The following is a 27758-nucleotide window of genomic DNA, read 5'->3' as shown; positions in this document are numbered from 1 at the left end:
GGTAGCTTGAATCTAAGAAACTGAATTATGTATTGTGTGAAGATGTTCAATAACAGATCAGCCCAGGCCCAGCCTAAGAAATTGCACTGTCAGAGGCAAAAAACAACATGCACAAAAGCCAACGGGACTACGCACAATGGGAGGGAGGTCCTAGAGAACATGTGTAAAAGTTCTAGAACTTTCCGAGAGTCTCTGCGCAGGTGCACTAAAACCCAATTGGGTGCATTCACAGAGACCACAAAGAAAAAGCCAAGTGGCACACAGCTGTTCTCTCCAACTCTTTGTTGCCACCCCCCCAGCATCTGCTGCCTGAGGCAACAACCGCACTCTGCCTCAACGTACAACTATCTCTAGTTATCCCAAGCGACAGTATGGATAGTATCAGAGGCATGACTCTTTCTTGAAAACACACACACACACATAAAACAGATATAGCCCAGTTGTTTCATGACAAGCACGGAAGACATTACATTAAAACCAGCAGATGAAATCTGACAGGGACTTCTTTAAGCAAGCAACACTGGTGGATGTCACATTATATAAAGCCATTACCTGGTCACCTGGCTTCCCTCCTTCCCCTGGAGGTCCTGGAGTACCAGGTAAGCCCTGCAGAGGAAGAGAAAAAAGCCCAGAAAAGTCAGCATATATCTCGGAAAACATATAGAAAGCACTGTCCCTGTGGTGTTTATGTTGACTATAACAGAAAGATGCCTATATGGAGTAATGGTAGTGTAGGAGATAAGCCTCATTACAAACTAGGGAAAGTATTGTCTGCCACCCACACAGGAGGGCACGTCACCCAAAAGAGCCGCTGCCAGGCACCTCCATCCCTGCTTATGGCAAACTGACCCTCTATCACATTGTTCTCTTTTGTCATGGACCTCTGCTGCACAGACATGTAAAAGCTAAAATGTTACCATAAGGCCATAAACTTTAAGCAGCTTAAAATTTTAAAACTACTGTACAGTTGGTTATTCAGTAAATTTGGGTTCCTGTTGCTCATCTCAACTAAAGTAGGACTAGTAACTCTATGGCATTTATGTAAGTGTTGACCTAACATTCAGCAGTTGAATCAATGCAACTCCTAGTTGGGCTACAAGCAGGATACTGGCCTAAAAGTCTGGTTGAATCGATAACAGCAAAAACTGTTCTATAATTTAAGGTCACTCGAGTTTGTTCAGGCTGTTTCGGTGCTAGTAGAAAATCAACATCAGGAAAAAGAAGAGAAAAGCAATCTAGAAACTCATTTGATTGACAATGGCTTTCTCTGGTGAAGTCCTACATGGCCTTAGGCCATGTCCTTTCCTATATCCTGACTGTAACATTCAGGATTTGTTGAGAGTCCTACAGGGAATGCTACATGCCTAGAATGCAAATATGCAAAGAAATGGGGAAATTCAAAAACAGCATTCCTGAATGGCTCCTTTTCTCCTGTGAACATGCCCTTTTTCAGAGACTTAATCCTAGTAACATCTAGAAGGGACATGAAAACCTTGCATTTCACTCACAATGACTGGGATTAAGTATTCGTAGGGTTCCTGTGACCAATAACCAGATGGATGGGTGGGTAGATGGATGGGTTTGGAAGGAAGGAAGGAAGGAAGGAAGGAAGGAAGGAAGGAAGGAAGGAAGGAAGGAAGGAAGGAAGGAAGGAAGGAAGGAAGGAAGGAAGGAAGGAAGGAAGGAAGGAAGCTCACCTGAAACCCTGTAGGACCTGGGGGGCCTTGCTCTCCTCTGTCTCCTGCTGGACCCTATAATACAAAACAATAAAAACAAAGTTTATTCTGTTCTTCGTCATCATGCACATTTTTATATCCTTTTCCACTCCATCCTATGCATCTTAAATCCACATCATTGCATCTTCCTTCTCTTCATCCTTTCAGCATCATCTCTTTTATAAAATCAATGTATCAGGGAAATAAGCACATGCCTGTTACGATACATGGGCAAGTAGCTCAAGCCATATGGACCAGTTGTGAGTACACTATTTCCACTTATAAAGGGACAACAGAAAACCCCAGGAATTTAGACAGATATTTCCATTCTGGAAATTTCCAGAAGTCCATCTCATCTACTCATTGCAGCCTGATAGTGTAGACAAGGTGACCGCTCACATGTGTATCTCGAGCCTTTCTCCTCTTGGTTTTTTAAAGCTATGTGAGGGGACATCCAGCTGGGTCCGGTAGGTTACAAACTTGTCTTTGAGAAAGGTAGCAGCACCAGCCTTTTTAAAACAAACCACTTCTGAAGAAATCTATCCTGAACGCAGAAGAAGAAAACAACTATAATCCAAATGCTCTAGTGTTTTACATTTGGCAGTGTCTTAAGAAGCCTTGACTTGTATTGAGTTCATTGAGGTGGGTGTCCAGCATGTGTCTATATTTTATCTCGGCTGTCTCTCTTTGGATTCTTGTCTTGTAATTTCTCTTTTTCCCATAATGGCCACTTTTAGACCTTGTGCAGAGTGGCCAGGTAAACTGTCATTCAGTTGCCAACATTACTCTCTTGGGCAAGGTGCCCAAAGCAAGGGCTCAATTCTAAGCCTCTGGTACCTGAAATTCTCAAAAAGATTTGGCAAAAGGCAGAATCAACTTGCTAGCCTGTAACTATTACAAAATGTGTTTGTCAAAATTGTGTCCATTTCACTTAGTTTCATTTTGAACGTATGCATATTTCCTTGTGAGTTTGGGTCACAAGTTGAATATAACAATTAAATTATGAGTTTAACCTACATCTTTGTCTTAGGCTGTTTTTCGTGACAGAACAAGATGCCCACCTGCTGACTCAGCAGGTTTAGGGCCCTCCAATGCCTATCCACTATGCCACAGGTTTCCGTGGAAATTCACACCACTGCACCTCCCTTCTCTTCCTCCTTCCATTACCATCTCTTTTGTTATAATTAATGTATCCGGGAAACAGGCATATGCCCATACAAATGTATTGGCAAGTAACAGAGACCTCCAATTAGTGAAGGGTTTTGAACAAGAAAAAATATTTGCTTGCTGGGTAACTTACAGATGGACCAACAGGACCAGCAGGGCCAACTTCACCATCTTTACCAGGAGCTCCCTAACATGAGATAACAAGAGAAGATTAAGTTGAGCAGATGCACACAGATGAGGAAATACTGTTGTCATTAGACAATTAGAAACCCTAAAATACTCACTCTCTGCCCTGGGACACCAGGATTGCCTGCTTCTCCAGGTTTGCCAGGATCTCCCTAATTTGAAGGGAAAGAACACTTACTATGTTATCTCGTATGTGTTGTTCTTAACCGCTCTATAGCCAGTTTAATAAATAAAAGTAAATTATTTTTAAGCACAATACTTACACTACTGCCTTTTGGTCCAGGCAGACCCATGCTACCTGGTTGACCCCTAATCCCTATTGAACCTGCTGGGCCTGGTCGGCCATCTTCTCCTGGAGCACCCTGTGGGAAATATGAAACACTGAATTACTCCCATTTTTAAAAAAAGAAGTTTTCTGAACAAAAAAAACATATAGGGCAGCATTTTGAACCACTGCACAGACACATATAGGGGTTTTATGGAAAGAGGAAGGTGAAAGTTACTATTTATTTATTCATATTTATTTCTAACATTTATATACCACTCCATCCTTATAGGCTTCTGAGTATCAGACTTACTGAATCTAAATGTAAGAACTGGTTCAATATACATGCACCTGAAAGAATTAAATCGGAAGCCTTAGTAGCTCATGATTGAACGGGATTAGGGGACAATAACAACATGCAATTTGGGAGGGAGGCACATCCCGAGAACCTCAACGATCAGAAGGCCAGATTAGAATTCTACAGACTCACAAAACAATTTAGTCTATGCTTATAAAAGGGATGCCCTTGACACTCCCTCTCAGGTTTCCCTGTTTCCTCTGTGGATGCCTGCAATCCTCCCAGCAACAGTGGTGGCCTGGATTGTGGGAGTGTCTTGTTCCAATGTCATCTACCTGCACCACTTGGTCTTCCCAGGCACTGCTCCCCCCCCCAAGCGGCCACTCTGAGGGAGGCCAGGAAAACACTGACCAGAAGTGGGGACTTCTTGGTGGAACCAACCCTCTGGAGTCAACTCCTCATGGAGCTGCGCCTGGCCCCCTCCTTCCTAATGTTTAAAAGGTTCATGAAAAAACTTATTTTCAGAGATGCCTTTCTCAGTAACTATGTTCAATTTTTCATATGCCTTGCTGTATGCATCTGATAATTTGTGCCTCTTAGAGTCCATTGCTATGTTCTTTGTGTTTCATTTTAATTTGATTGATTGTTTTATTTTATCATCATAAACCACCCATGACACTAATGGGCAGGTATATAATTTTAAGAAATAAATTTTAAAAAATAGTTTTGTCAGTTATGCTATTGTAATACAACGTATTTTGGGATAGCCTGGAAGGATGGCTGTACCAAGGCACACAAAATGGTTCACTCTTTCAATTTCTTCACTGTTGTATAGTTCAAAGTTGTATAGTTCTTTCACAGTTTTGATTTATACGTTATATGCACAAGAATAAAATATAGCAGCAAAGCACATAATATTTACAATCAAAACAAAGCAGACTGAAATTCAGATCACAACAGAGGGTGACTTCCTAATCTAGTTAGTGTAGTGATTTAGTCGTCTGTTTCTTTTATCTATCTATTTAATAGTTTCCTCAAAGTGGCTTACCACAGAGAATGCCTATGGGATGGGCTCCTACATTCCTTCTTTTGTTATACTTTTAACAGGAATTTGCATTACTATTCCATAGCAAGCAATAAATCAAAGCATCTTTCCCCCCCAAAAAAGTCCAGAAGGATCTTACATCTTAATTGTTTCACAAATTTCTAAGTTTACTTACCAATGGACCAGATTTTCCCTCCGGACCTGAAACACCCGGATTCCCTGTTAGGCCCTGTAGAAAATATGTTACCACAAGGCAATGTTAATTTTACCGCTTTATTGATAGCTGCAGCAATATACAAATCACATATACTCATACGGTCACTTAGATAGTTCTGGAATGTTGCCGTAATATTTAGCCTATGGCTATTGCCGTTTCATTCATTTTGATCTACAAAACACAAACCGTGAGGTCCACAGGCTCCTGAGATTTTTAACAACTCTTTTAGGTCCATGTGATATCCCCCTGTTTTCCTACAAACAGGTTTTTAGCTATTCACTCGACAGATAGCCATAGATGAAACAAGGCAATAAAGCACCTAGGATATATTACCAGCCCAAATGTTTTGTATTCTCCCCAAACCATGAAGACCTTTGTCCCCTTGATATCCCCACTCACCTCCCTCTCTTGGAAATGCTAAACCTGGATAAGAAAGTCATGACTTCCTTACCCGGGCACCTGGGAGGCCAGGTTCGCCAGTACGACCAGGATCCCCTTGACTCCCTTTGGGACCTGAAGCCCCGGCAGGACCACGTTCTCCTTGAGCTCCCTGCACATAAAAACCAGAGTAATATTATCCACAATGCATCGGACACAATTAAGGTGCATATTTGTCATGGGGTTTTCTTTCTGAAGTCACCTTTGAATCACCCAGCAAGAGGTTTTTGTAAAAACAACCCATACTTTGTTTCAAATTACCTCATTTTCTAAAGAAAGAAAGAAAATCCTATCAGCCAATAAATCAGCAAAATGAAAGCACCCCAAAGCAAAATAAAATAGGCAAGCTTTTCACAGCAAATCCCTATAAACTCTTAACATATACATTGCAAAATCTCCAGTTACACCTTTCCCTGCCACCTGTGGAACCAACACCACAGGAGATCATTTAAAATGGAGACTAGCTGAGAAAGGGAACAAGGCTACAGATTTCACAGAATACCACCATTTTAGTGCTGCTTTCTGTTGACGTTGCCTTCCATTTCAGTTTCCCTTTTTCATGCATGCATACTATTATAACAAGCCTTTAGGAACTTTATGAGGCCCCATGAATCACGGCAACTTACCTTTGGTCCCGGCAAGCCATCAGAACCTGGAAAGCCACGATTGCCAGGAGGTCCCTACAGAATCAAAGCCACACATTTCAATTTTCATTTCATTTCATTTTTTGGTATTTAAAAAAAATAGGTTACATATATGAGCAATGTTTATAGCAGAGAGATGTACAGTTCTGCACCCAAGTGGAAAACTCCGATTTGGCAAATGTGAAGCTGCATTGTGATAGTTCTAGAAGAAATTTATAACCTTAGAACTGCAGAGCTGGAAGGGACCCTCCAGAGATCATGGAGTCCAGCCCCTGTCAAGGAGGTGCCATGAAGAATCAAACTCCCAGTCTCTGACTTCTATCTAAGACAGAGACCTAAACCACTGATCTATCCATTTCCCACTTAATAATACAGGTCATCAGTCTCTTAAGCTTTGAATAACTGCTAGTAATGTTTCTAAAATACACTGAACCTTATGTTGCTATTTGTTGTGGTCAGGTATCGTCTTGCTTTTCACAGCTTTTCCAACAGAAGGCTTCCAGTTATTTATGAGTTTGTGTTAGATCTCTGATCTTTTGCTCTTACGTAATCGGATCATTCTAATACAGCCATTGCTGGATCCCTTCTAATGCCCTGAATTGATGACAGTCATACAGATACAGAAACTGAGTTTCAACCGTGGAGCTGAATGAAGAATTTCACACGCAGAAGGATGCAAGACAAAATTCCTGAGACTTGATGTTTCCTATTCTCCTCACCCGTTCTCCCACAGGTCCAGGAGGGCCAACCGCTCCAGGGTCACCACGAGGACCTCTTTTCCCTTCTTCACCAACAGGGCCAATTGGACCCTGAGGGCCATGTGGACCCTAGTGAAAGACAGCTGTGTTTTAAAAATACATCCACACACCAGTGATTCAGTCGCATTGTGACACAGAGATAGACACCGATTCTCAAACATGATAGACAGCAATGCCTGTCTGAAAATGTGTAAGGTTCCTGCGTCTGGTATTGTAGGCAACAATCTGTGGCTAACAGAACATGTTAGTCTTTAACATGATGCAAGTTTGTTGTTGTGCTGCAACAGGTTAAGAGACACACCTTGGAGATTTCTAAAAATTCAGTCGTTCCTTCTTCTGCGTCCATTAGTAACTAATATATCCTGTTACAGCTTTGTGCCCTCCAGATCTTTTGGGCTACACCTCCAGAATTTCTGACTTCTAGCCATGCTGGCTGGGTTCTAGATAGGAACTGAATCTCCAAATATCTGGAGGGCCTCAGGTTGGATAAAGTGGCACAAATACTTTGTAAAGGGTGATTTCTGAACGGGTGGCATTTATTCCACATGGTTGTTAGCTTGCTTATTTACAGTCCAGCCGTCTGGCAATCCTGGAACACTGGCTAAACTATATTAGAGGGAATTAGTTGTGTAATTACGTGTCCATATGTTGCACGTGGAAGATTTCATTCTGAAATGATAGACTGTCATTTCAAATGCAGTGGATTATATATCAAACGACTAGGAAACATTTGTAATGAATTGGAGCCAATTCTGAAATCTTTCCACATATAATGTTATCCCTAGAGAACAGCTCCAGCGATGCGAAAATCTGTGATCAACAATGCAACGCAAGCACAACTGAACTTTCTTCCTACCTAACCCCATCCCCCTTCCACTCCTGTGGACTACCTGGGGATTTTCTGAGCCCTCCAGAGCAGATTCGGAGGTATACGGGGGAGGGAAAACTCCCTTCTACTGGGAGAAGCAGTTCTTTATGCAAGCCTGTTGGATATCAGTCTAAATCTAGCTGTAAAACAGGAGGATTACAGGAGATTGATTTGTAACTGAGTATGAGGGTGAACAGTGTATTAGATCATGGAATGCTATAGACTTGGATTCAAATTCCTGCTTGCAAACCCAACAAGGTTCTCAAGCTGGCATTGGACAAGACATTGTTCTAGAGCACTTCAGAAGAATGGCCCTCTGAAGGCAACCCTTGAACCTTTGGAAGACAAACATGATATAGTCATAAATGGCTGGGATCTGAAAGAAAAATGCTGGGCAATATCTGTGGCTTGCAGACTAATAATTTAAGATCAGGAATTTAACAGATGCTAGCGCTGGTAACTATTCATTCACAACCAGAAAAGAGTCTTGACTTTGGGTCAATGCAGCCCAGCCTGTGCACCCAAAGAAACTGCACCTGTATCGACATTACATAGGTTCAGATCCAACAGGTTTCTTCCAGTGAACTCCTTTCACCTGCAAAACTAGGGAACAAACCCTTTCTATTCTGCAATACCCTGTATATGGCCTGGAGCCACCTGAAAGCTTTGGGAATTCTTTGGGAGCAGGTTTCCTGAAAAGGCTTGCCATAAGTCAGAATTGACTTCATGGCATACTACTACTACTACTACTACTACTACTACTACTACTACTACTACTACTATTATTATTATTATTATTATTATTATTATTATTATTATTATTATTATTATTATTATTATTATTATTATTATTATTATTATTATTATTGAGCACTGTAGCAGGGAAAGAAGGGGGATATGCACTCATTGAAAATACTTAGACAGGAATAATCAGCATGCAGCCAGAACCTGTGGCTCACTTATTCAAAAATATGTTCCACAGGACTTACTCTCAAGTAACACTCACAGTAAATCATTTACATTCAAGGTTTTCTGGAACATTTATTGGAAGAAGAAATGCAATACATGGGAAATCATATCAGCTAAGGTGATTTTTCTATTTTTAAGATTCATTCTATAAGTAATATCTTTTTTAAAATATTATGGAGAAAACAAATCACTTCTGCCTTTCAAATGAACAACACTTCTATTTATTTTTAATACAAGAAGTCAGTGTAATATTAGCAGCTATTTTCCCTGAGGAAAAGAGGGTGGTTATATGCATGTTATTTTTTATTTTATTTTATCTTGGAATGAGCCTTTACGGTCAAATACTGGCAAGTTTTGTTTCCTTTAAATGAAACATGACATTTATTTGTTTTGATAAGAAAATCAACATACGGCTAAACAACAATGAGAAAGAAGGAGAAAAGACATTGAAATCCAGACCAATCATTGCGTCAGGTTAGAGACGGAAGAGCGCACAACAGTAAAGGAAGATGCTAGTTTTGAAAAATTAATGTTTAGGCGTGATCTCTAGACGCTGCAGTTTGAAGACTTACGGGTTCGCCTTTGGGGCCTGCTTCTCCTTTGAAACCTGGCACACCAGGATCTCCCTGAAAGTACACACGATCCAAGAATTAGTGACACTGGGCTTCTCAAAACTGGTAACGAGTACAATGATTTTGGTGAATTGTGGTTTGTACCAGCCGAGCACCTTTTTAAGTAAACTGTTCTTACTAAGGGGAAGAGGGAGCGCTGTCTCCACTGAGTCTGAAGTCCTGCTGGGCTCTTGACCGCAAGGTGGACATGTAAGCAAACATGTATCCACTTCCTCTTTCCTTCTGTCGGGTTTCCTTTCTCCATTTTACCAGAAAACCAAATCACATCAGGGTAGACATGTCTAAATTTCTATCTCTTTCGGAAGTGTGGCTAGGCCCTGAAAGAACTGTAGGTCTTCTCCACCCCTGCTTTCTTTCACCTCATTTTCACTCCCTCTGAAGCTGGAAGGCCCACCACAGAGACCTCAGCAGTGGTCGGGAAGAAACGGAAGAGCGCATCCAGTATAATCTCTCCACCTTCTAGTTTAGCGCTTGCTGGTCTACATCTTTCTTTAACCCTTGGGACACAATCCTGGCATGACAGCTTCCCGACCTTCTGCCCAAGACCACAGAACTGTAGCCTTAACTGTCAAGGTAGCAACAACAAATTTACAGCCCAGGAGGCACTAAACTTACGATGGATCTAATTACAGTATTTTGATTTTCACTCCAAGATCTAGATTAAGGAGAGGACACGATAACAAATAATGGGGAATCTGACAGGAACCAAACAGGCAACAGCTGGGGACTTGCTGTTCTGTGTGCAGCTGGTGTTCATGGGAGAAGTTGCAGAATTGTCTCCAGGAGCATCTTCCCCAAACACTAAAGCAGAGATGTAAACATGTCTTAGTCTTGACTCTGTTGAGTTTCTCTCAGTCTTGCTTGCCAGGTCAAGATACAAGACTTTTTTCTTCCCATACTGAAATTCATACACTTTGTTTGGTGAACATTTTTCCTAACGTGTATGTTTACGTATACACTTCGCCTAACGTACATATTATCTAATTTTACCCATTGACTAAAGGTCGTCTGCACATTATTTGTTTAGCTGTATACATTTTAGCCATTTACGTTTTTAATGTCCATGTAGTTTTCTGCATATACTACCTTCTCCAAAATACCTTGTACATCTTGGAAATGTTTGTATTGTTCAGGTGACATGTGTTGCTCCTTACAAAGAGACTTCAAAAGTGTGGAAACTCTACCCCTATAGAGACTGTCAAGTCCAAATAAAGTTCTTCTCTATACCTGGACTCAACTATTTTTGGACACAGATTGGTTCTGCCCATTCAGGCTGGCCACTAGAAGAGTTGGTCAGGAAGGGCATCAAAGTCTTCCTGTCTGGGCTAAGAAAGAAGAGTCTCCCCGGCTTGGCCATGTTTTGCTACATTCCTAGCACAATTGCCACCTTCAGCTTCCAGACTTTCTACTGAGTGTTGTCCATGGCTCAGCCAGAATAGAAATGCACCTAGCAATGCCTAAAACTAATCCTTTTCAATAAAACTAATCCCTTTTCAATAAGTGACTCCACATTTTGTCAGTGTTCAGCGATCTCAGGGAGCAAGCTGATACTGCTCACCAACTACACTGTCCTTAGGGGCTTACTCCTGACATTCCCAATGTGACAAAAGACATCATTACCATTTGTCCTCGGACGCCAGGAAGACCTGTGCTCCCTTGTGGTCCAGGGGAACCAGCTGGCCCTGGTAAGCCATGTGGTCCTGAAGTGCCTGCAGATCCCTACACAATAAACACATACAGTCTATAAGAGATGCAGAACAGAAGACACAGTATTAAAAAGATTGTTGATTTGCTTGATTTGTTTACTTACGGTTGGTCCTTTAGCACCCGTGGAACCATCTGTACCAAGAGCACCCTAAAAGAGTGTAACATGTATCATTTCAACAATGTGAGCCATTCATAGACCTCTTCTTTCATTGGTTTTGTATCCAATGAGTACATATCTGGACAATGAAGATGTGAACATTTCTTAGATGGAAATGATACAAAGTGCTTTACATAAAACCTAAGGCTAATGCTAATGGGTTAATGCAAAGAGGATACATACTACTTGTGCACCATAAACAATTACCTTTATGCTGAACAAAGAACAAGAAAATGACAAAGAGACCTTTAAAAACTAACACATTTATAATAACACAAGCTTTCATGGACTAATGTCTGAGAACTCATGTGATAATAAATGTGCCAGTACTAAGGTACAACAAGACTCATTTTGTTTTTGCGGCAACACAGCTTACTGTAGTACCTCTCTGGAAATTGTTGCAGGAAAAATGCTGCGCATTAGTTGTCTACAACAACCTCAAATGATTGGATAAGTATGGAGATTCCTTGCAAAACACAATGGCATGTGAAAAGGCTCCCCAATGTCTATGTAAGTTCAACATATCCACATGTGTCCTAAGAGACTGCCGTGACAAGGACTGGATGAAATGTGGAAGCTATTTCTATCCAAAAAGTAATGACCAAGAGAGTTTCCTTTTTAGGCATACATTGAAGGAAATCTGCACACCTATCTACCAACCCAATATAACTTATCCTGGAGCAACGTATATGCCATGAATTCAACAGTACATCAGAGAAACATGGCTGTATGGCAGTGGTGAAGCTGCATCTAGGCTGTGACACCTCCGTTCACAGGCTGAGGCTCAGAAATGTACCTGCCTCTGATGAAGAACACAAAACAGTAGGATTTAAAAAGTACTACTGTGTCACTCTTGAACTGTGGGTAACATGGCTTTCCAGAAGACTGCACCTGCTTACCCCTGGTATATTCAGTCATACGTGTGCCCACTTACAGTATGCCCAGGCAAATGTTTATCACCTCTTAGGATGTACAATATGTGTGGCTCATATACTTAACTATGAACATTTTTATGAACTTACGGGAAGACCAGACAATCCTGGAGGACCTGCTAGACCCGTTTCTCCTCTTTGTCCCTGAGGGCCTTCTGGACCACGCGCACCTGTTGGACCTGCTTCACCCTGAAGATTCGCATCAGAAGGTGGGAGAAAGAATAAGCCAATGGAAGGAAACACATTGTTTATAATAACTGCTATTACCACCAAGTGAAGTCTCCCATCAGCTGAACCTCTATTGACAAAGATTCAGTTTACACTTGTGGAATGAAATGACAAAGAACCGTCTTGGTTGAGGGGGGGGGTGTTGTGCTACAACGGACAAGGCAAAGCAAGGCGCACGGTGCTATTTTGCCAAAGTTGTCCTGCCCCATGTTCCTAAGATTCCGTTCTGCCCTAGGTCATGGTGGAGGATGCTGTCAAGTATGGCTGGATTCTGAAAACAGAATGGGGAAGACCTCTCTCATCCTTCCCTTGAGGAAGCAAAAGGTTTTCAGTCAGCTGTATAGCTAAAACAGATGAAGGACCCATCCATTCAAATAACTGACTGCAGGATGTACACAAAAATGCAATAAAGGTGCATGAATAAATTTCTACATTTTCTATAAAATTGAGCTTTTACCTTTCTAAGGAGAAAGGCAGGATAGAAAATATTTTAAAATAAAAAATTTTTAAAAAAGAAAATTGATTAGAAGTTCACCACCTACAGTACAGTGGTATGTACTGGTCAAATCAAAGGTATTATAAAATCTTTACAACAGAAACTATTTGTTGTCTGTCAACAATATGCATGATGTAATATTCCAATCATATTATTTGCATGCAATGAATATCTAAATCACCAAAAGCCATATTATGTACAATACATCTGCTGTGATCCTTGGGCCAGGCTCCTGCTGGGCAGTGAATGGTACAGCAGAATGCCATTGTGCAAGCACGCATCAAGATGTTATAGTGAACCCCTCCTTATTCCAGGGAAGAAAAAGTCAAACCACTTACGAAACAGCCTGCTGCATGAACAATTTGACCAAACAGGGACACGGCGTTACCGTCCTTTGGCATCCTACTTGTTTATAAAGCTGAGGAACTCACCCTCCATTTTTTTAAGCTCAAAATTTCCTTCCTTTCCTTTCCTGTTTATTTAGTCCTGTCCTTATTTTTGTTTCCCATGCATTAAAAGGGATTATTATTTAAACCCTTAAATTACAGCACTGGCTAACATTAGGCTATTGTTTACTGAGACCAGCCAACTATAAATACAACATAAAACATCTGCTGGGTAGGTTTGTCCACCTCGCCATTGTTTCTCTCCAGAAGCATGATTACCACACGTGTGCTCTGCAAAGGCTTCATGGACTTTGGTGCAGAAAATGACTCATTTACTATCATCCTTCCTGAGCTGTATCTCCATACCTCACTCACATGCTGTAAGGATGGCTGCATCAGAGCAGTACCAAATTGGGGGGGGGGGGGGAGACTCCTGGGAGGTCTAAGGACATTCTTCCCTTTATAGAACTTTTAAGGTCACCGTGAACATCCCAAGGAAAGTGTCCAAGTTTTATTCCAGGAGTTAAGCTGACATCTAGAACTGATTTCTTCAAACTCCCAGATGCCAGGAGAACTAATGGTCATGAAGCATCGTCTCCCTTTCCCTCCCCTGGGCTTTTCAGTCCTGCACCTTCTGCTTGGGGGGGGGGACCACACCTGCTGTACAAAGCAGGCAAGGGAAAATAGAAAATGACTGGATTTGGGAGCAACAAGCGGGAGAAATGTGACAGAAGCAACCTCATCTTCCACTGCCTCAACCATTCTTTGCCACTCTTAGCAATCCACTTTGTAATGCAGAGGACACAAAACAGCAGTAGCTTCAGTGAGGATCAGTCAGGGGCACGACATAAGTGTTCAATGCAAATGTGGTGTCACATTTTCCTTGATGGTCTACACAGCAAACATATTCCTTAAATTGTCCTTAATCAAAGATAAAGCAACAATATCTCCTAGACCAGTGGTCCCCAACCTTGGGCCTCCAGATGTTTTTGCACTACAACTCCCAGAAGCCTTCACCATCACCTCTGCTGGCCAGTATTTCTGGGAGTTGAAGTCCAAGAATATCTGGAGGCCCAAGGTTGGGGACCACTGTCCTAGACTAAACTTGGGTGCCCAGATGTTCTTGAACTCTCAGAAGCCTTCATCACAAGCTGTGTTGGCCAGGATTTCTGGGAGTTATAGTCCAAGAATATTTGGGGGGCTCAAGACTGGGAATCACTGTCCTTGACTCCATACACCACAGACTGGAAGGAGAACTGGATTAGTTCTCAGACAATCATGGCAGGCAGCGAGGGGAAGAGTAAACCACATAGTGAGCAAAGCCATTCCAATAGTTGACATGAAAAGCCCCAAGGTGGTTGTTCCTACAACCCCCCCCACACACACACACACATGGGCTTGGGGGGCTTTGTCCACTCTCAACACAGCTGTCGCCTCCAGGATGAGTTCTGAGCTGGCTTCAGCTGCTACTTGCTGTCCCAGTTAGAGATGGGCACGAACCAGTTAATCCCAGTTCATAAAGGCGGCAGCACCTGCTTGCCTTTTCCACCTCCTTGGCTAATCTCCTGGTCACAAGCAAGAGCATAGACTTCTCTGCCAAGTCCTCTTGACTGAGTGGGAGATCAGCTGAGAAGGTAGGTCAGAGAAGCCTAGCTGTTGCTGGGACTGGAATATCAGTCGAGGAGGTGCAGAAGCTGCCATGCTGGGCCTGGCGAGTGGCTGACTGAGCCAGAGGAGGCAACGAAAGAGACCACCAGCACTTGTCCTACAGCCTTTACAAACTGGGAAGAACTGGCACAAACTGGCACAAACTTGTTTGTGCCCATCTCTAGTACTGATCAGGGGCAGCAATTTAAGGAGCTCCTTCTTGAGGTGCCAGCTGAGTGAGAAGCTGGACTTGTTCTCCTCTGACTTTCTACAATGAAGACAATGAAAGAGTAATGAAGGAGAAGATGTTGCAGACTTCTGAAGATGCTGCTCTTCAAGGTGCCAGATGACATGCCAGCTGAGTTCAGAACTCACCATACTCCCCCTTTTGTCTTCTCAATGTATTGAAGATGCTGGAGGAGTAAAGCTGTTCCAGCTATGGTCCTGAAGAGCACTCTTTCAAATTAATGTTCAATGGGAGTTTCTCTAGGGAGGTGAGCCTGAAGTCTCCTTAAATGTATCAAACCAGTAATGGCCTGGTGAACCAAATCTTGCCTGCAAGTCAGGCATTCCTAGTCTCTACCATATCGTTTCCATAACATAGACGTACTCAGATTGACAAGGAAGGAGCAAAGAGAGAAACTGCATTTTCCAGAAGAACCTGGCATTTAAATGAAATAAATATTTGGAGTAAAAGTTGCAGGTAATAGAAGGTCCCATACAAGCTGACCAACATGCTAACTATATAGCACCCAGCTGAACAGGAGGTTCTCTTTGAATTGGAATAAATTAGAGATCATGGACTGCCGCAGATGTTTTTCATATTAAATGAAGCTTTAATGGATCACAGTCTCATTTTATAAAGAATGCCTTTTCTATTGACTTTTGATTATTAATTATGGCTAAATGTAGGAACCTCATTTGAAGGAAATAATGACAAAGAAGACGGAAAAAAACCCTCTGGCTGTGTTTTGCACCCAGAGACAGCAAGGAACTCATGAAGGAGAAACTATTAGAAATGATTAAAATAAATACTCTTCAAAAATTAAAATAGAGATGGGTGTTCACTATTTCCATTCTTTCAGCCCAAATGACTTTGTTTAGTATTAATTTTGTTGAATATGGGGAAATAAGTGACATGAACTTTGCGGGAGAACAATAGCATTTTATGACATCATAAATGAAGGCAAATAAATGAAGAAAGTAAAATTCCTGGGTGTTTGACTTTCTCTGCTATTTATTCCTCTGTGGCCCAGCACTCCAGGTACAATGCCAACTTCCATTTAAATAAATTATGCTTCCAGCTGTTGCAGTTTCCTAAGGGATACTACAACCTGACCTATCCAGCTAAATAATGTCACATACCAAACCATTAGAAAAATAGCATATGGGTATTGCAAAAGGACACACTTACATATTTCATTAATAGTGACCAAAATCCTGTTGCTTAGAGTATTAAATTGCACTAGAGTAGGTCCATCGAATCAGTGAGTGGTTCCCTTGATTTAAATGATTCTACTATAGTTACGACTTATTTTAGCATAGTAAATCACAGTTAGAGTAGGTCCATTTGAATCAATGGAACTCACAGAGGACTCAGCTCAACAAAGCCCCATTGAGTAAGTGGGCCTACTGTAGTGAAACGTACTATGCTAAGCCATAGAATTTTGGCCACTACTATGTTTTTCCATTAGTCTTCGTTATTTCAAAATCAGCTGTTCAAAATTGTAGTTGCATATCCAGTGTACTTGCTTGTACACTGTCATAGGTACCACTTCAAGCAGTCTGCTTTTGCACCCCACATTTGCTTTTGTAGAAAAAATCCTTTGCTAATAGCCAACACATTTGCTTCAATGGGCAAATTAATAACCACCTTTGCAAGTAACAGTAAGGTTGACCTGCAGAGAATGGTGCCTTGTCTGCATGAAGATGATTGCTACCTAAAGCCAATTTCCTTTCCCTTTGGATCCATCAGGAGAAGCGGCTAAAAAGAAACTAACCATGACGCCAAAGCTTAGCACTACATCTGGACCGGGTTGCCTTATTGCCATTCTATGAGAGGAGCCATGTTTTCACCCCAATAAGCATGAGAGGTTGGATTGGGAGAGCCTTCGTGACCTGTTTTATCCAAAAGTCGTTACTTCTGGAAGGCTTCAGGGGGAAAGAAACACATTTTTTAAAAAATATATTGGGCGGGGAGGATTTCAGAGGCTCCCCAGCATGCAGCCCATAGAATACCTTTTCTCCACACCTCCTCTAAAACAAGCCATGCATTCTGAAAATGGCAAGAAGACAGTCTGGCTCGTCAAGGAGACAACAAAGCAAAAGTACCACGGTGGACATATAGTAATACTGTACTACACTTTACTTTCTGGGTATTTTATGCCTTAGGTGGCCTCCTGATATTGTTAGATTTCCAACTTCCAGCACTTTCAGCCAGTATAACCAATGGTGAGGCACTGTGGGAGGTGTACATCACCCACCTTTGGTGGCTACAGGTTCCTCACAGCAAATTTAGCTTCTCTTGCTGAGAGGACCCATATGGTAGCCTGCATCAGCATACTTCTTGTGAGCAAAACCCTTGAATGCTCCACAACCCTGACTTCCAATAATCTGTAAGGACACTGCTGTTTCTTTCTATTTCCTAAGAAGGAAAAGTATGGCTAAACGCTATCCTTGGAATAGCTGGGTAGAATGCCCTTCTCAAAAGTACCGTATTTTTCTGTGTATAAGAACCTCTAGGTTCTTATACATGGGTTCTTACATAAGAACCCATGTATGAGACGCCCCCCACTTTTCCAACCCAAAATTAAGAAATCTAAGTGGGGCTTAGCATGTGTAGGGGAAAGAGATCAAAGCTATCCCACGACTGCATGATCGTTTTGATCCCTATCCCCCTTATACAGCCATGGGATTGCTTTGAGCCTTTCCCCCTCATTTTGCTAAGCCCCATGGGACTTAGTAAGCTTAGGGGAAAGCAAGGATCAAAGCCATCCTGCAGTGCTTTGATCCCTGCTTTCCTTTTGCTAAGGCTTAGCAAGTGGAGGGGAAAACAGGGATCAAAGCCCTGCAGGATCACTTTGATCCCTGCTTTTCCCTCCACTTGTTTTTCTCTCTCCTCAACTTACTTCCATGTATAAGATGACCCTCAATTTTTAGTCTAAAGATTTTAGACAAAAGTATAGTCTTATACATGGAAAAATTCTCTCTCTCTCTCTCTCTCTCTCTCTCTCTCTCTCTCTCTCTCTCTCTCTCTCTCTCTCTCTCCCCCCCTCTGACTCAGTGGCTGAAATTCTACAGGAAGTCATAACTAAACAGGCCCATTGAATCAATGCTGGATTGGTGAATCTACTCCTCTGTAAATTCCAATGATACAATGGGCCTACTCTACTTGTGACTTACTGCTGGAGTACAGCCAATGTACTGTATAAGGAAAAGAGCTGGTTTGGAGAAAGGTATTCTACCCAGCTTTTCCAATCAAAGCAAGAAGGGACTCTTATTTACATCAGATCTTAGGTACGCAGTCAACCTTCCTTTTTTACTGAATCTTTTTTGTTTTCCAATTTTCAGGGTTTCTTAAAAACCAAGACACAGACATAAAAGGAAAATAGGCTTTAAAAGAAAATGTACACATCAGAACGTATATTAAGAACCTCAAATCACATTAAAATCAGTACACAGGTACAAATTATATGTAATATATATCAGATATCATAGCATTAGTCTCCCCCTCCCACCCATGTTCTCTCTTCAAGGATGACTCCATCTATGTGATTCAACCCAGAGTGGGCCTGGGCATTTGACTTGGTTTGTCCCTTCCTCATCTATTTCATTTGGGCTGACAGCAGTGCAACCAGGAAGAACTTTCAGACCTCAACCTGTTCTGAACTACAGTTCCTGCCATACCTTACCACTGGCCATGTTGGCCAAGACTTCTGGGAGATGAAGTCCAAAACATCCGCTGAATCAACATTTTCTCACCCCAAGATAATATACACACTTGGACTTCTGACACATTCAATAAATAAATGGGAATAATCTCTTTCCAGTTGGTAACATCCATATAATATGAGTGCTGTAGGTGGACAGCATGTGCCCTCAAGACAATAACAGTGTCTACAAATATCCAGATATCAAATAATGAGTGAATTATCTTTCTGCAAGGCTCCTTCTTCCTGCAACAAAGGTAACCATCCAGAAGCCAAGAGTAAACATGACAAGCAACAATATCACCTCTTTGCTAGGATCCCAAAGAAATAAGGAACTACTGCCTTCCACACAAGTAGCTTAAAGCTCATTTTGAAGTAGACTTTTTTTAATAACTGGGACTTACCTATTAGAAAATTCTGAATTGGGCATGGGATCAGGGGAGATTTTAACTCTTTCGCCACTACCTGAATGTGCACGTTGGAGAACGCAGTGCACAGGAATGGGGAAATAATTCTTAACAGAAATTTATTTATTTATTTATATTGTTCATTTCTTAGATTTATATACTGCCCCATTAGTACAGTGCACTATTCTGGGCAGTATACAACAATTGTGAATAAAATGCATAAATGTTAGACTACTAATATATACTAATAAGTTAAAAGCATTTGGCAAATAAATGAAGAAAAGCTTACCTTCATACCAGGTGCACCTGGAAAACCTGCTGAACCAGGTATACCAAGGGGGCCCTATAAAAAGGAAACAACAAAGGCAAATAAATATCCATGTACTGTAAAGCTGTTCAAACACAGATCCTTTCCTAGTTTAGAAGGTAACACAACATGGAAACATAGACAGAAATGAGAAATTCACCCAATGCAGACCTTCATTTCTTGTGGCAGAAGTACAATCCATTTTTACAATGGTTTTATTGCTAGATAGCAATGTCATGGGAAGTAGATGCAGTTCCTAACAAAAAGATCCACAGGGGCCTTGGGTATTCATGACAGCTTCCCGATTCCGTTCCATGTCGAAAAACATTCGACTTAAAGAACAAGCAATTCCTGGTACATTTCCCACCCACCCACCCAAGACGCACAGCAAATCACAGAGGTTTCAAAATGCCAGAATAATTCTTTCCAGCGTTCAGTTCCACGACTGGTCGCTTATTCTGGAGAAAATAAATTGTGGATGAAAAGCAAACAAGTACCGCTTGATGTTCGTCAAACCTGACTGGAATCAATATGTTTCTGTTGGAGAAGTCAGAGTTTGTTAGGATCGATCAAAAGTTTGAAAGGAATGAGCAAGCTTTTTGTACTTACCTCAACTCGTTAGGTTTCTGGCTAAGGGGGAGAAAAACCTCAGTGCAGGGGTGTCCAGAGAGGCATTCTATACAGCTGCCATCTTACTGGATGTAATTTTTATCACTTTGCTTCAAAAGTTTCTTTTCTTTAACAGCAACAACAACAATAAAGCCAGTGTGGTGATGGCTGAGTCCTACTGGGACTGTATTATGGCACATGGGTATCTCATGACCAGAGTATCTGTGTTTGGGGTGGCTGTCCAGTGAAATGCTGGGCTGAAACATCCCACCCTTGGCTCAGTTAACAAGATGTCCCTACTGCTGGGTGCTTAAACTCTTCGTCCAGCCATAGTCTCGACAGAAACTGGGAGCGCTGATTGCTTTGGATACCACTGAGAACCTACCAGGTTGGGATCAACCTCTTCCTGCACATCTGTTGTGAACAGAAGATGTGCAAGAAGGGAGAGATTCCAACATGGATTGTGTAACGATAAAAGGTTAAATCCCTTTCCCTCCCTGCCTTGCCATTGTCTTTGTCCTGCTCAACAGCCCAGCCCAGCTGGCTATACCTTAAAGATGACTACAAAACGTTGGTTCTTCAATCTTTGGTAATCCAGGTGTTCTTGGGCAGCAGCTCCCAGAAGCTCTGGCCAGGAACACAACATAAGTTTAGAAACTATTGCTCCAGAACATCAAACCATGTAACAGAAGTATATGACAGAGCCAGGTTTCATGAAACTAGATCTTTGTCGGTGACGTCCGTAGTAGTAGCATACCAGCAGCTGTCTACGGTACTTCAACTCTGCTAGGATTCAGTTGTAACACTGGAAGCTGAGAATGGAACATGAGGAAGTTTTTCTTACACCTCTGGCATCATGCACGAATAAGTCCAGATCACCCTGGCGACCACCATCTGCTCTCTTAAGTCAGAGAACTGGCTCAGGAATGTGAAGTAAGATGGCAGGGAGACCTGGTTTATTGTGCTCCAGAAATACTTGGCTGTTTACTATCATAACAAACTTCTTGGTGGGAAACTTTTTTTTAACGGTCCTCCAAGACACCTAGCCAAAGAAATAGATTGTCTAGACAATATCTGGGCAGTGGTTCACAGCACTCATAAATACTCGCTGCCCCTTCAAAATGTTCGTTATGCCCCAGTGGTCTCCTTTTCTCTGTGTTTGCTGCCGTGGCACTCTCCCAAAGAGGAGGATGGAAACACTCTATAAAATAGTTCCTGTGATAGTTTCTGAAAGAGTAAGAGTCTATTCCAGAAGCTATTAATAATGACAAGATAACTTGCCCTTCAATGTACTGCATTTTATTCAGTTTTGGCAAAATTCTGGTGTGCGTGTTTGTTTTTAGTTACAACTCTTAGAACATTTGCTGACTGAGCGCTTGACTGCTTGCTCTCTTCTTGCAGATCCTACTTGCTCAGGGTTTCTCACTGTTCCACCCTGGCATCATCTCGAACACACCTCATGGTATCTAATTTCAGAAGTTAAACAGGCTTGAGCATGGTCAGTACTTGGATGTGAGAGCACCAGGAAAATCCAAAGAGCTGTGCTGGCAAGGAGACATTGCACATGCCATGTTTTCTAGATCCAAAAACCAGAAACTCCAAGTCAGAGCTAGGGAAGAATTCCACCCTAAACCCTGGACAGCTGATGACCTGACAGCACCGAGTAGACGGACCAAGTGTCTCTTTCCCTATAAGGCAGCTTTTGATGCTGGTGTATTTAGGAAAACACCCCAAATCCTATTTTGGCCACGAGCAATTGTCTCCCAATACTTTCTCTGACTTCAAGCGGAATGCCAGCCTTCAGGCACTCCTGTTTGCGGTAGCTGCGTCACTTGTGAATTCCAATCGCACCCTTCAACTCCTACAAGTACATGTTTCACTGTGAAGCTGTCCAATCCCTCCTGACATGTTTAGGGACGGTGCCATAGATTTTTGCCAAACAGATGTCATGCTGAATCTGTTTCAACACATTTCATGGATAAATGGAAACAGAAACATTTAATCTAGAACTCCCATTTCGCAATAACTATGAGGTTGCTTGCTTGCTTGTTTTTAATGCTTACATTCCAAGGTTTTCTTGTTTTAAGATTTTTCTCCCCAGAATGATCATTATTGAGCAGCCATTGCTTTTACCCTGTGTGCACCAATTGTAAGTAATATGCAAATTGTCCTGGGGGAGTCGGGGAGCAGGGCATCAAACTCAAAGTGTGCTCTTAAATGGTAAATTTGTGCAGGGGAGTGCCCTGAGCAGTGGAAGTTGATCTCTCAGGGCAACTGGGGCGCTGGCCCATTCGGATCAGATTATTACTAGCCAGACTACCGCTGCCAGTCCAGTCCACGGGGTGGCATTGGCAGTTCATTTCCTCTCATCTACTGTCTCAGTTTCCTCTTTGTGAATTCCAACAGATAAGCCCTAGAAAGATATGCAGGGAAACAAGCACCCAAACTGTCCTCTTAAAGGTACAGGAGGGTGACAAGGCTGAAATTTCACCACCCATAAAGAAGAAACAGGGGAGACGGGGGCAGCCAAGGTCTGGAAGGCAAGAGCAGCAAGTCCACTTAATGGATTATTATGGAAAATTCATCTCTCAGGGCCTCCAATGAGGCTCTGGACTAGCCAATGAACTCATGTGCTCATGGCCCGGATTGGGTGGATCAGCAGCCTGATGTTTCTTGCCCCAGTGGGTCCTGGAGGAGTTATTTTGCTGCAGCTCTACTCTGATAAGAAAGGGAGAAGAAATGATTGCTTTGCTTTATTTTATTTCTGGAATTCATGAGTGTAGGCAGGAGAAAGGCTGCTTTAAAATCCACACTGCTTCACTGCTGGTGGTTGTGGAGCCAGAGGTTGGAAGTGGTATTCCCCACCAGGGGCTGGACTCGGTGATCTGTACAGTCCCTTCCATCTCTACAGTTCTAAGATGATTATGATGACGATTTAGGTAACTGGTGGTTGGTTCAGTGGTTTAGGTCTCGGGTTGCAGAAGCAGAGGTTGGGAGTTTGATTCCCCTCTGGGCTTTCCTGAAAGGGGCTGGACTCAATGATCCACAGGGTCTCTTTCAGCTCTGCAGTTCTGTTGTTATAGTTGTTGTTGTTGTTGAAAAGTCACTATACAAGTTACACAGTGAATTTTCTGAATCTAGGTCTTATTCAATAAAATTTTTAGACACAATATAAATATTGTACATGCTGAATAGTGCAGTAATTTACCTAAATTGTCTAATTTACCTAATTGTCACAAAATTTCACTCTCTTCAAAAAACTAAAGTTTTCCAAATCATTACTTTGCCATTTATCCCAACAGCTACCATTTGGTCCTCATCGAAATCCATCTCTTCCCAGAACTAGCTGAAACTGAGAAGATGGATCTAAAGACAAGGGCCCTCAAAATTTGAGATTCCCAGGTCTTCCATGGGCTTGGATTTGTAGATGTGGCCAAACTCATTCTTGGCGTGATCCCAAAATAAATAGGACCCTCGCTGAGATATTTAACTAACATCTGGAGATCAAAGTGCCGTGCAGACTGAGGTAGGGCAGACCAGAGCTTTCGGTCTGCAGTGATGATATCCTTGCCACATGCACCTTGACTTCAATGATTGTTATTAGAAATCATAATTCATTTATTTAGTCAATCAGTCAGTCAGTCAGTCACTTTCTATGAGAAATTCTTCCTATAAGTGGTAAAAAAAATCCTTTACCCGCTGTATCAACAGAAACTGTTGTTCACACTATTTTTATGCCTTTTTTATATTCTGATTCCCCTTACTCTTTTATCTTACACTTTTTATTAAAACTGTGAGCTAGAACCGTGCAGTTGATGAAATAATTCCGCTTATCGGTGGATTCTTTCCTGCCCAAATGCCACCGTTCATCTGGGTAATACATTTCAAATGCAGTTTTTTAAAAAGCCTTTGAACAGGTCTGTCCTTCTCTGGCAGTATTCATCTACATTTGCTATATTTATTCAAGTTTAAGATGGCCAACATGGCCTAGGTTTAAAATATTTATAGTCTTCTGAAAGGTAGCCCTATCTCAATGAAAAATATTCAGACATTTAGCTGTCATTGTTTACAAATTCTGTAACCTTGATTTGTGGTCCACTGTTTTGGGTCTACTTAGATGGTTTATGAGATTACTTATAGTAGCAGTTCCAAGCCATAATTTTAAACGGCACTTTAGTTTTTGAGGCTTTTTTCTTCCATCCCCCATGATCCTTTCAAATTCTAATGAAACACAAAATTTCAAATATTAACACTTTCTGCCAGTAAGATGGTGTCATCTGCATATCTTAAATCGTATAGCACGTTCTGCGTACAGATTGAACAGATAAGGGGATAAAAAGCACCCTTGTCCGACAACTTTGTCATATTCTGTTCTAATGGTAGTTTCTTGGCCACAATACAAGTTGCTCAACAGGACAATTAAGCGCTGAGACACACCCACTTCTTTGAGAACAACCCATAGCTATTTCTCATGATCCAGACAGTCAAAGGCTTTGCTGTAGTTTATAAAGCAGAGATTTCTTCTGAAATTCTTTGGTGCGCTCCATCAGCCAGCAGATATTTGGAATATGATCTCAAGTGCTTCTTCCTTTCCAGAATCCAGCTTGAACACCAGGCATTTCTCGCTCCATATAAGATAAAACCCTTTGTTGCAACATCTTGAGCACTAAGTGCCTGAACACAAGGCACTTATTTTATGTGGAAAGCCAAAACTTTCCACTATGCATATTAAAATCTTCAGTCAGTTTTATGAAGGTACCAACCTTTCCTGCTTTATGACAGCATTTTATTTTAACTTTATTACATATTTATTGTTCCCTGCCCTGAGACTATGATGTGGAGTGTTTCGTAAAATATCCACATAAATAAATAGATATAAAACAAAGTGATCCTCAGCTTAAAATGTTAACAGAGATCAACAGTTTGATTATCATGCATTATTTAAATTCTGTCCTGTGACACAAAACGTGAGAACTACACAGCAGAAGGTGTTCCCTTCTGTTGGATTACAGTGCTATGACCAGAAGTGAATTTGAAACAGGTCGTGCAAGTTTATTTTTGTTTTTATTTAGTTTATTTATCAATAATCAATAAGTTTATTTATCAATAATCATAACCTTCTGTATGCTACACTTTTTTAAAACTTCAAGTTACTGTGGAAGACCCCCTTCTCTAGCAATCAGGCCGTAAATATTGTATTAGAATGAATGTATAGTAATATGAATGTAATTTGAGTTCCCCAGATAGATGGATAAGAAGAACACACAAAAATATATATTCTTTCAGAATTATTTTCCTTAATTGAGCAATGCTCAGTCTTTTTGAGAACGAGTGACACAAGATGAGTGCAAAGTAGACACGACCATCACTGTGAGTCAATTAGGTTACATATTCAATATCCATCCACCTTGGTGAGGAGTTACCTCAGATTTATATAACTGCTGGTTTGCCATGGTTTGATAGGAACTCAGAGCTGGACAGGCAGACAGGAGCATAGTCTGGCCCCAGTTCTGTGGTACTGTCAAGCCTGTGGGCCTTCCCAGTCATTTCAGAGAGACATAAATTCTACCACAAACTCCTACGACCTGTACCACTCGAAGTCATCCCAAAAAATCTTAAGTTCCAGGATGTTGAACAGTCATGACAAAAGGATTCAGTAACAACTGCAAATGTCCAAAGTTCATTTTGCTTCCTTATTTTAATGTAATGTGACTTGACACAAAGGACAAGTTGGGGGAAAATATAAAGAAAAGTGGGAGTGAGGTACTTACCATGGGCCCTGGTTTCCCTGGCATACCATGAGAACCACGACCACCCTAAACAAACAAACAAATCTAGGTTAGATGACCAAAATTGCTTTAAAACCTGTTATATTTCTTAATGGAGCTGTATCAACGACACTCTTTCAAGGTCTTAACCTTTACAGCCCCAATGTTGGGGCAGGGAAGTGACAGCCCTGGCTACGGCAAGTGAAAACAGGACCACTTGCACCTCTCGTTGTAATGCCCTCACTGGTCCAGATTATATAGCTGGGGCAAGAAGCTTTCAGCCTTCCAAAGGTTTTGGCTTATGCCTCCCCTTGGTCCAATTCAGCAAGGCTAATGATACAGGAACTCTAGCCCCCTCAAAACTGGAGAGTCAGATGTCTGCGATGGTCTGAAGTCTCCTGCCTTGGGTGGGGATGGTGGTGGTTTGGACTATTGAGACCTCCAAGGTCCCTTCCAATCCTATGACGATTCTATGATTCTGACCGCACCTCTGTCCGATAGTCTGAAACATCTCTCTCGTGTTTCATGTTCAATGAGAAAATACTGCAAAACTCAAAAAATCTCATACTTGAAGGCCTGGCAAAGAAGGACATCAGCTGAAGCCTGTGAACCTGCCAGGAGCCCATCTCTCAAGGAAAATATCCCAAATTGCCACTTTATGGGGCCTGAAATCCATTACCTCTCCTGGCACGGTATCACTACTGCAACTATTTGCCATTGGATGGAAGGTCCCATTTTGCCCCAAGGTGCTACTGAAGTAGCTGGATATAGAAAAGAGTGGCCCCATGTCACTGGTCTTTAAGAAGGGAGAGGTTTCCATGGCTTGAAATTGATCACCTCCAGTGATGCCCAGAGCATTAATGTCACACGCGTGTCTTAACAACCCCAGTCTTTAATACAGACACAATCTGTCCTGAATTCAACAGGCTTATCTGTCAATCTTCCTTGTACTGTGGTTTGTTTATGTATGGGAAGAGGCTGCCCCTTCTTGTTTTTGGTGTCTCTATTAGGAAATGTGAGGTCCCTGAAAGGTCACTTGCTCTGAACCTGATTGCGCCTCAGACAACCTGCAGCCAAGTGCAGATGCCGGCCAACTGTTTCCATCAAACACCACTATTGTTCTGTTTACACTGTCACTGTACAAAGCAAATAGAAGCTTGATGGGTTGCAGAGATGTCTGGCAGAAAAGTGATCCTTTCAAGAAGCAGCCATTCACAAAGGTACATATTTAATGTAGACAGCTTGTGGTATGAGAAGGGGGTCTTATGCCAGAAATTTGGGGTAAAGTACCCCACCTTCTGCTCAGACCACAAACTAGCTGTATTATAAATGCAAAGCAGAAGTAAATTAAATATGCTATATCTGCTGAGAATATTACGCTACATATTTTGTCCTAGGGAGGAGGGGGGAAAGCCTTAGAAGGGTCAAAGACCGCCCCCCCGCCCCCGCCCCCAAAGAGATGCAGCTGCTATGGCTTTAAGGCAAGAGGGTAAGCCAGGGCTATGAGGCCAAGAGAGATATAAGGCAACAGGAAGAGCCAAAGACTGGACAAGAATGCCAGGAAATGTAACTTACTGGAGCACCCTGGGGTCCTATGCGTCCTCTTTCTCCTGCCATTCCACGGGGACCCTACAGCCAAAAATAAAAAAATAAAAATAAAAGGAAGAAAGAAAAAGCATTGTAATAAGCTGATGTCAGACGCGGAGTGATGATCAAAAGGAATACACAGTTAAATGACAGCAAGGAAGGTTGATCTGAGAAATCAAAATGTTCCTTAGTTATTTCTTCAGCAATTAGACTGATTCTGTTTCTACTATCATACAAATATACATAGGATTCTCCTCATTAAAGTTGAGAAAAGGACTTCTAATGGGTGGGTGCTTATAGTTTGCTTTGATTTCAACTCTGTTTTAATATTGCATTTTAACAGCATTTCAACATTATAAAGATGTGCCTTTACATTGCTTTTAATTCAGTTTTGTT

The 27758-nt window shown here is 41.7% G+C and overlaps 1 protein-coding gene across 1 annotated transcript in view; it reads right to left on the bottom strand.

Moving 5' to 3' along the window:
• The window catches only part of COL5A2 (collagen type V alpha 2 chain), a 201602-nt gene that overhangs the window by 32455 nt on the left and 141389 nt on the right, over positions 1-27758 (bottom strand). Inside the window, exons 16-31 of the mRNA XM_020802855.3 lie at positions 27351-27404; positions 25779-25823; positions 19381-19434; positions 12089-12187; positions 11013-11057; positions 10823-10921; positions 9143-9196; positions 6695-6802; positions 5958-6011; positions 5345-5443; positions 4852-4905; positions 3332-3430; positions 3167-3220; positions 3016-3069; positions 1698-1751; positions 553-606 (exon numbers count right to left, since the gene is read on the bottom strand). Of these exons, the coding sequence (XP_020658514.2) occupies positions 553-606; positions 1698-1751; positions 3016-3069; positions 3167-3220; positions 3332-3430; positions 4852-4905; positions 5345-5443; positions 5958-6011; positions 6695-6802; positions 9143-9196; positions 10823-10921; positions 11013-11057; positions 12089-12187; positions 19381-19434; positions 25779-25823; positions 27351-27404 (1080 nt within the window). The remainder of the gene's footprint in view (positions 1-552; positions 607-1697; positions 1752-3015; positions 3070-3166; positions 3221-3331; positions 3431-4851; positions 4906-5344; positions 5444-5957; positions 6012-6694; positions 6803-9142; positions 9197-10822; positions 10922-11012; positions 11058-12088; positions 12188-19380; positions 19435-25778; positions 25824-27350; positions 27405-27758) is intronic.

Source organism: Pogona vitticeps, chromosome 1 (genome assembly GCF_051106095.1).
Source record: "Pogona vitticeps strain Pit_001003342236 chromosome 1, PviZW2.1, whole genome shotgun sequence".
Taxonomy (NCBI): Eukaryota; Metazoa; Chordata; class Lepidosauria; order Squamata; family Agamidae; genus Pogona; species Pogona vitticeps.
This window is presented reverse-complemented; position numbering and strand designations above follow the sequence as displayed.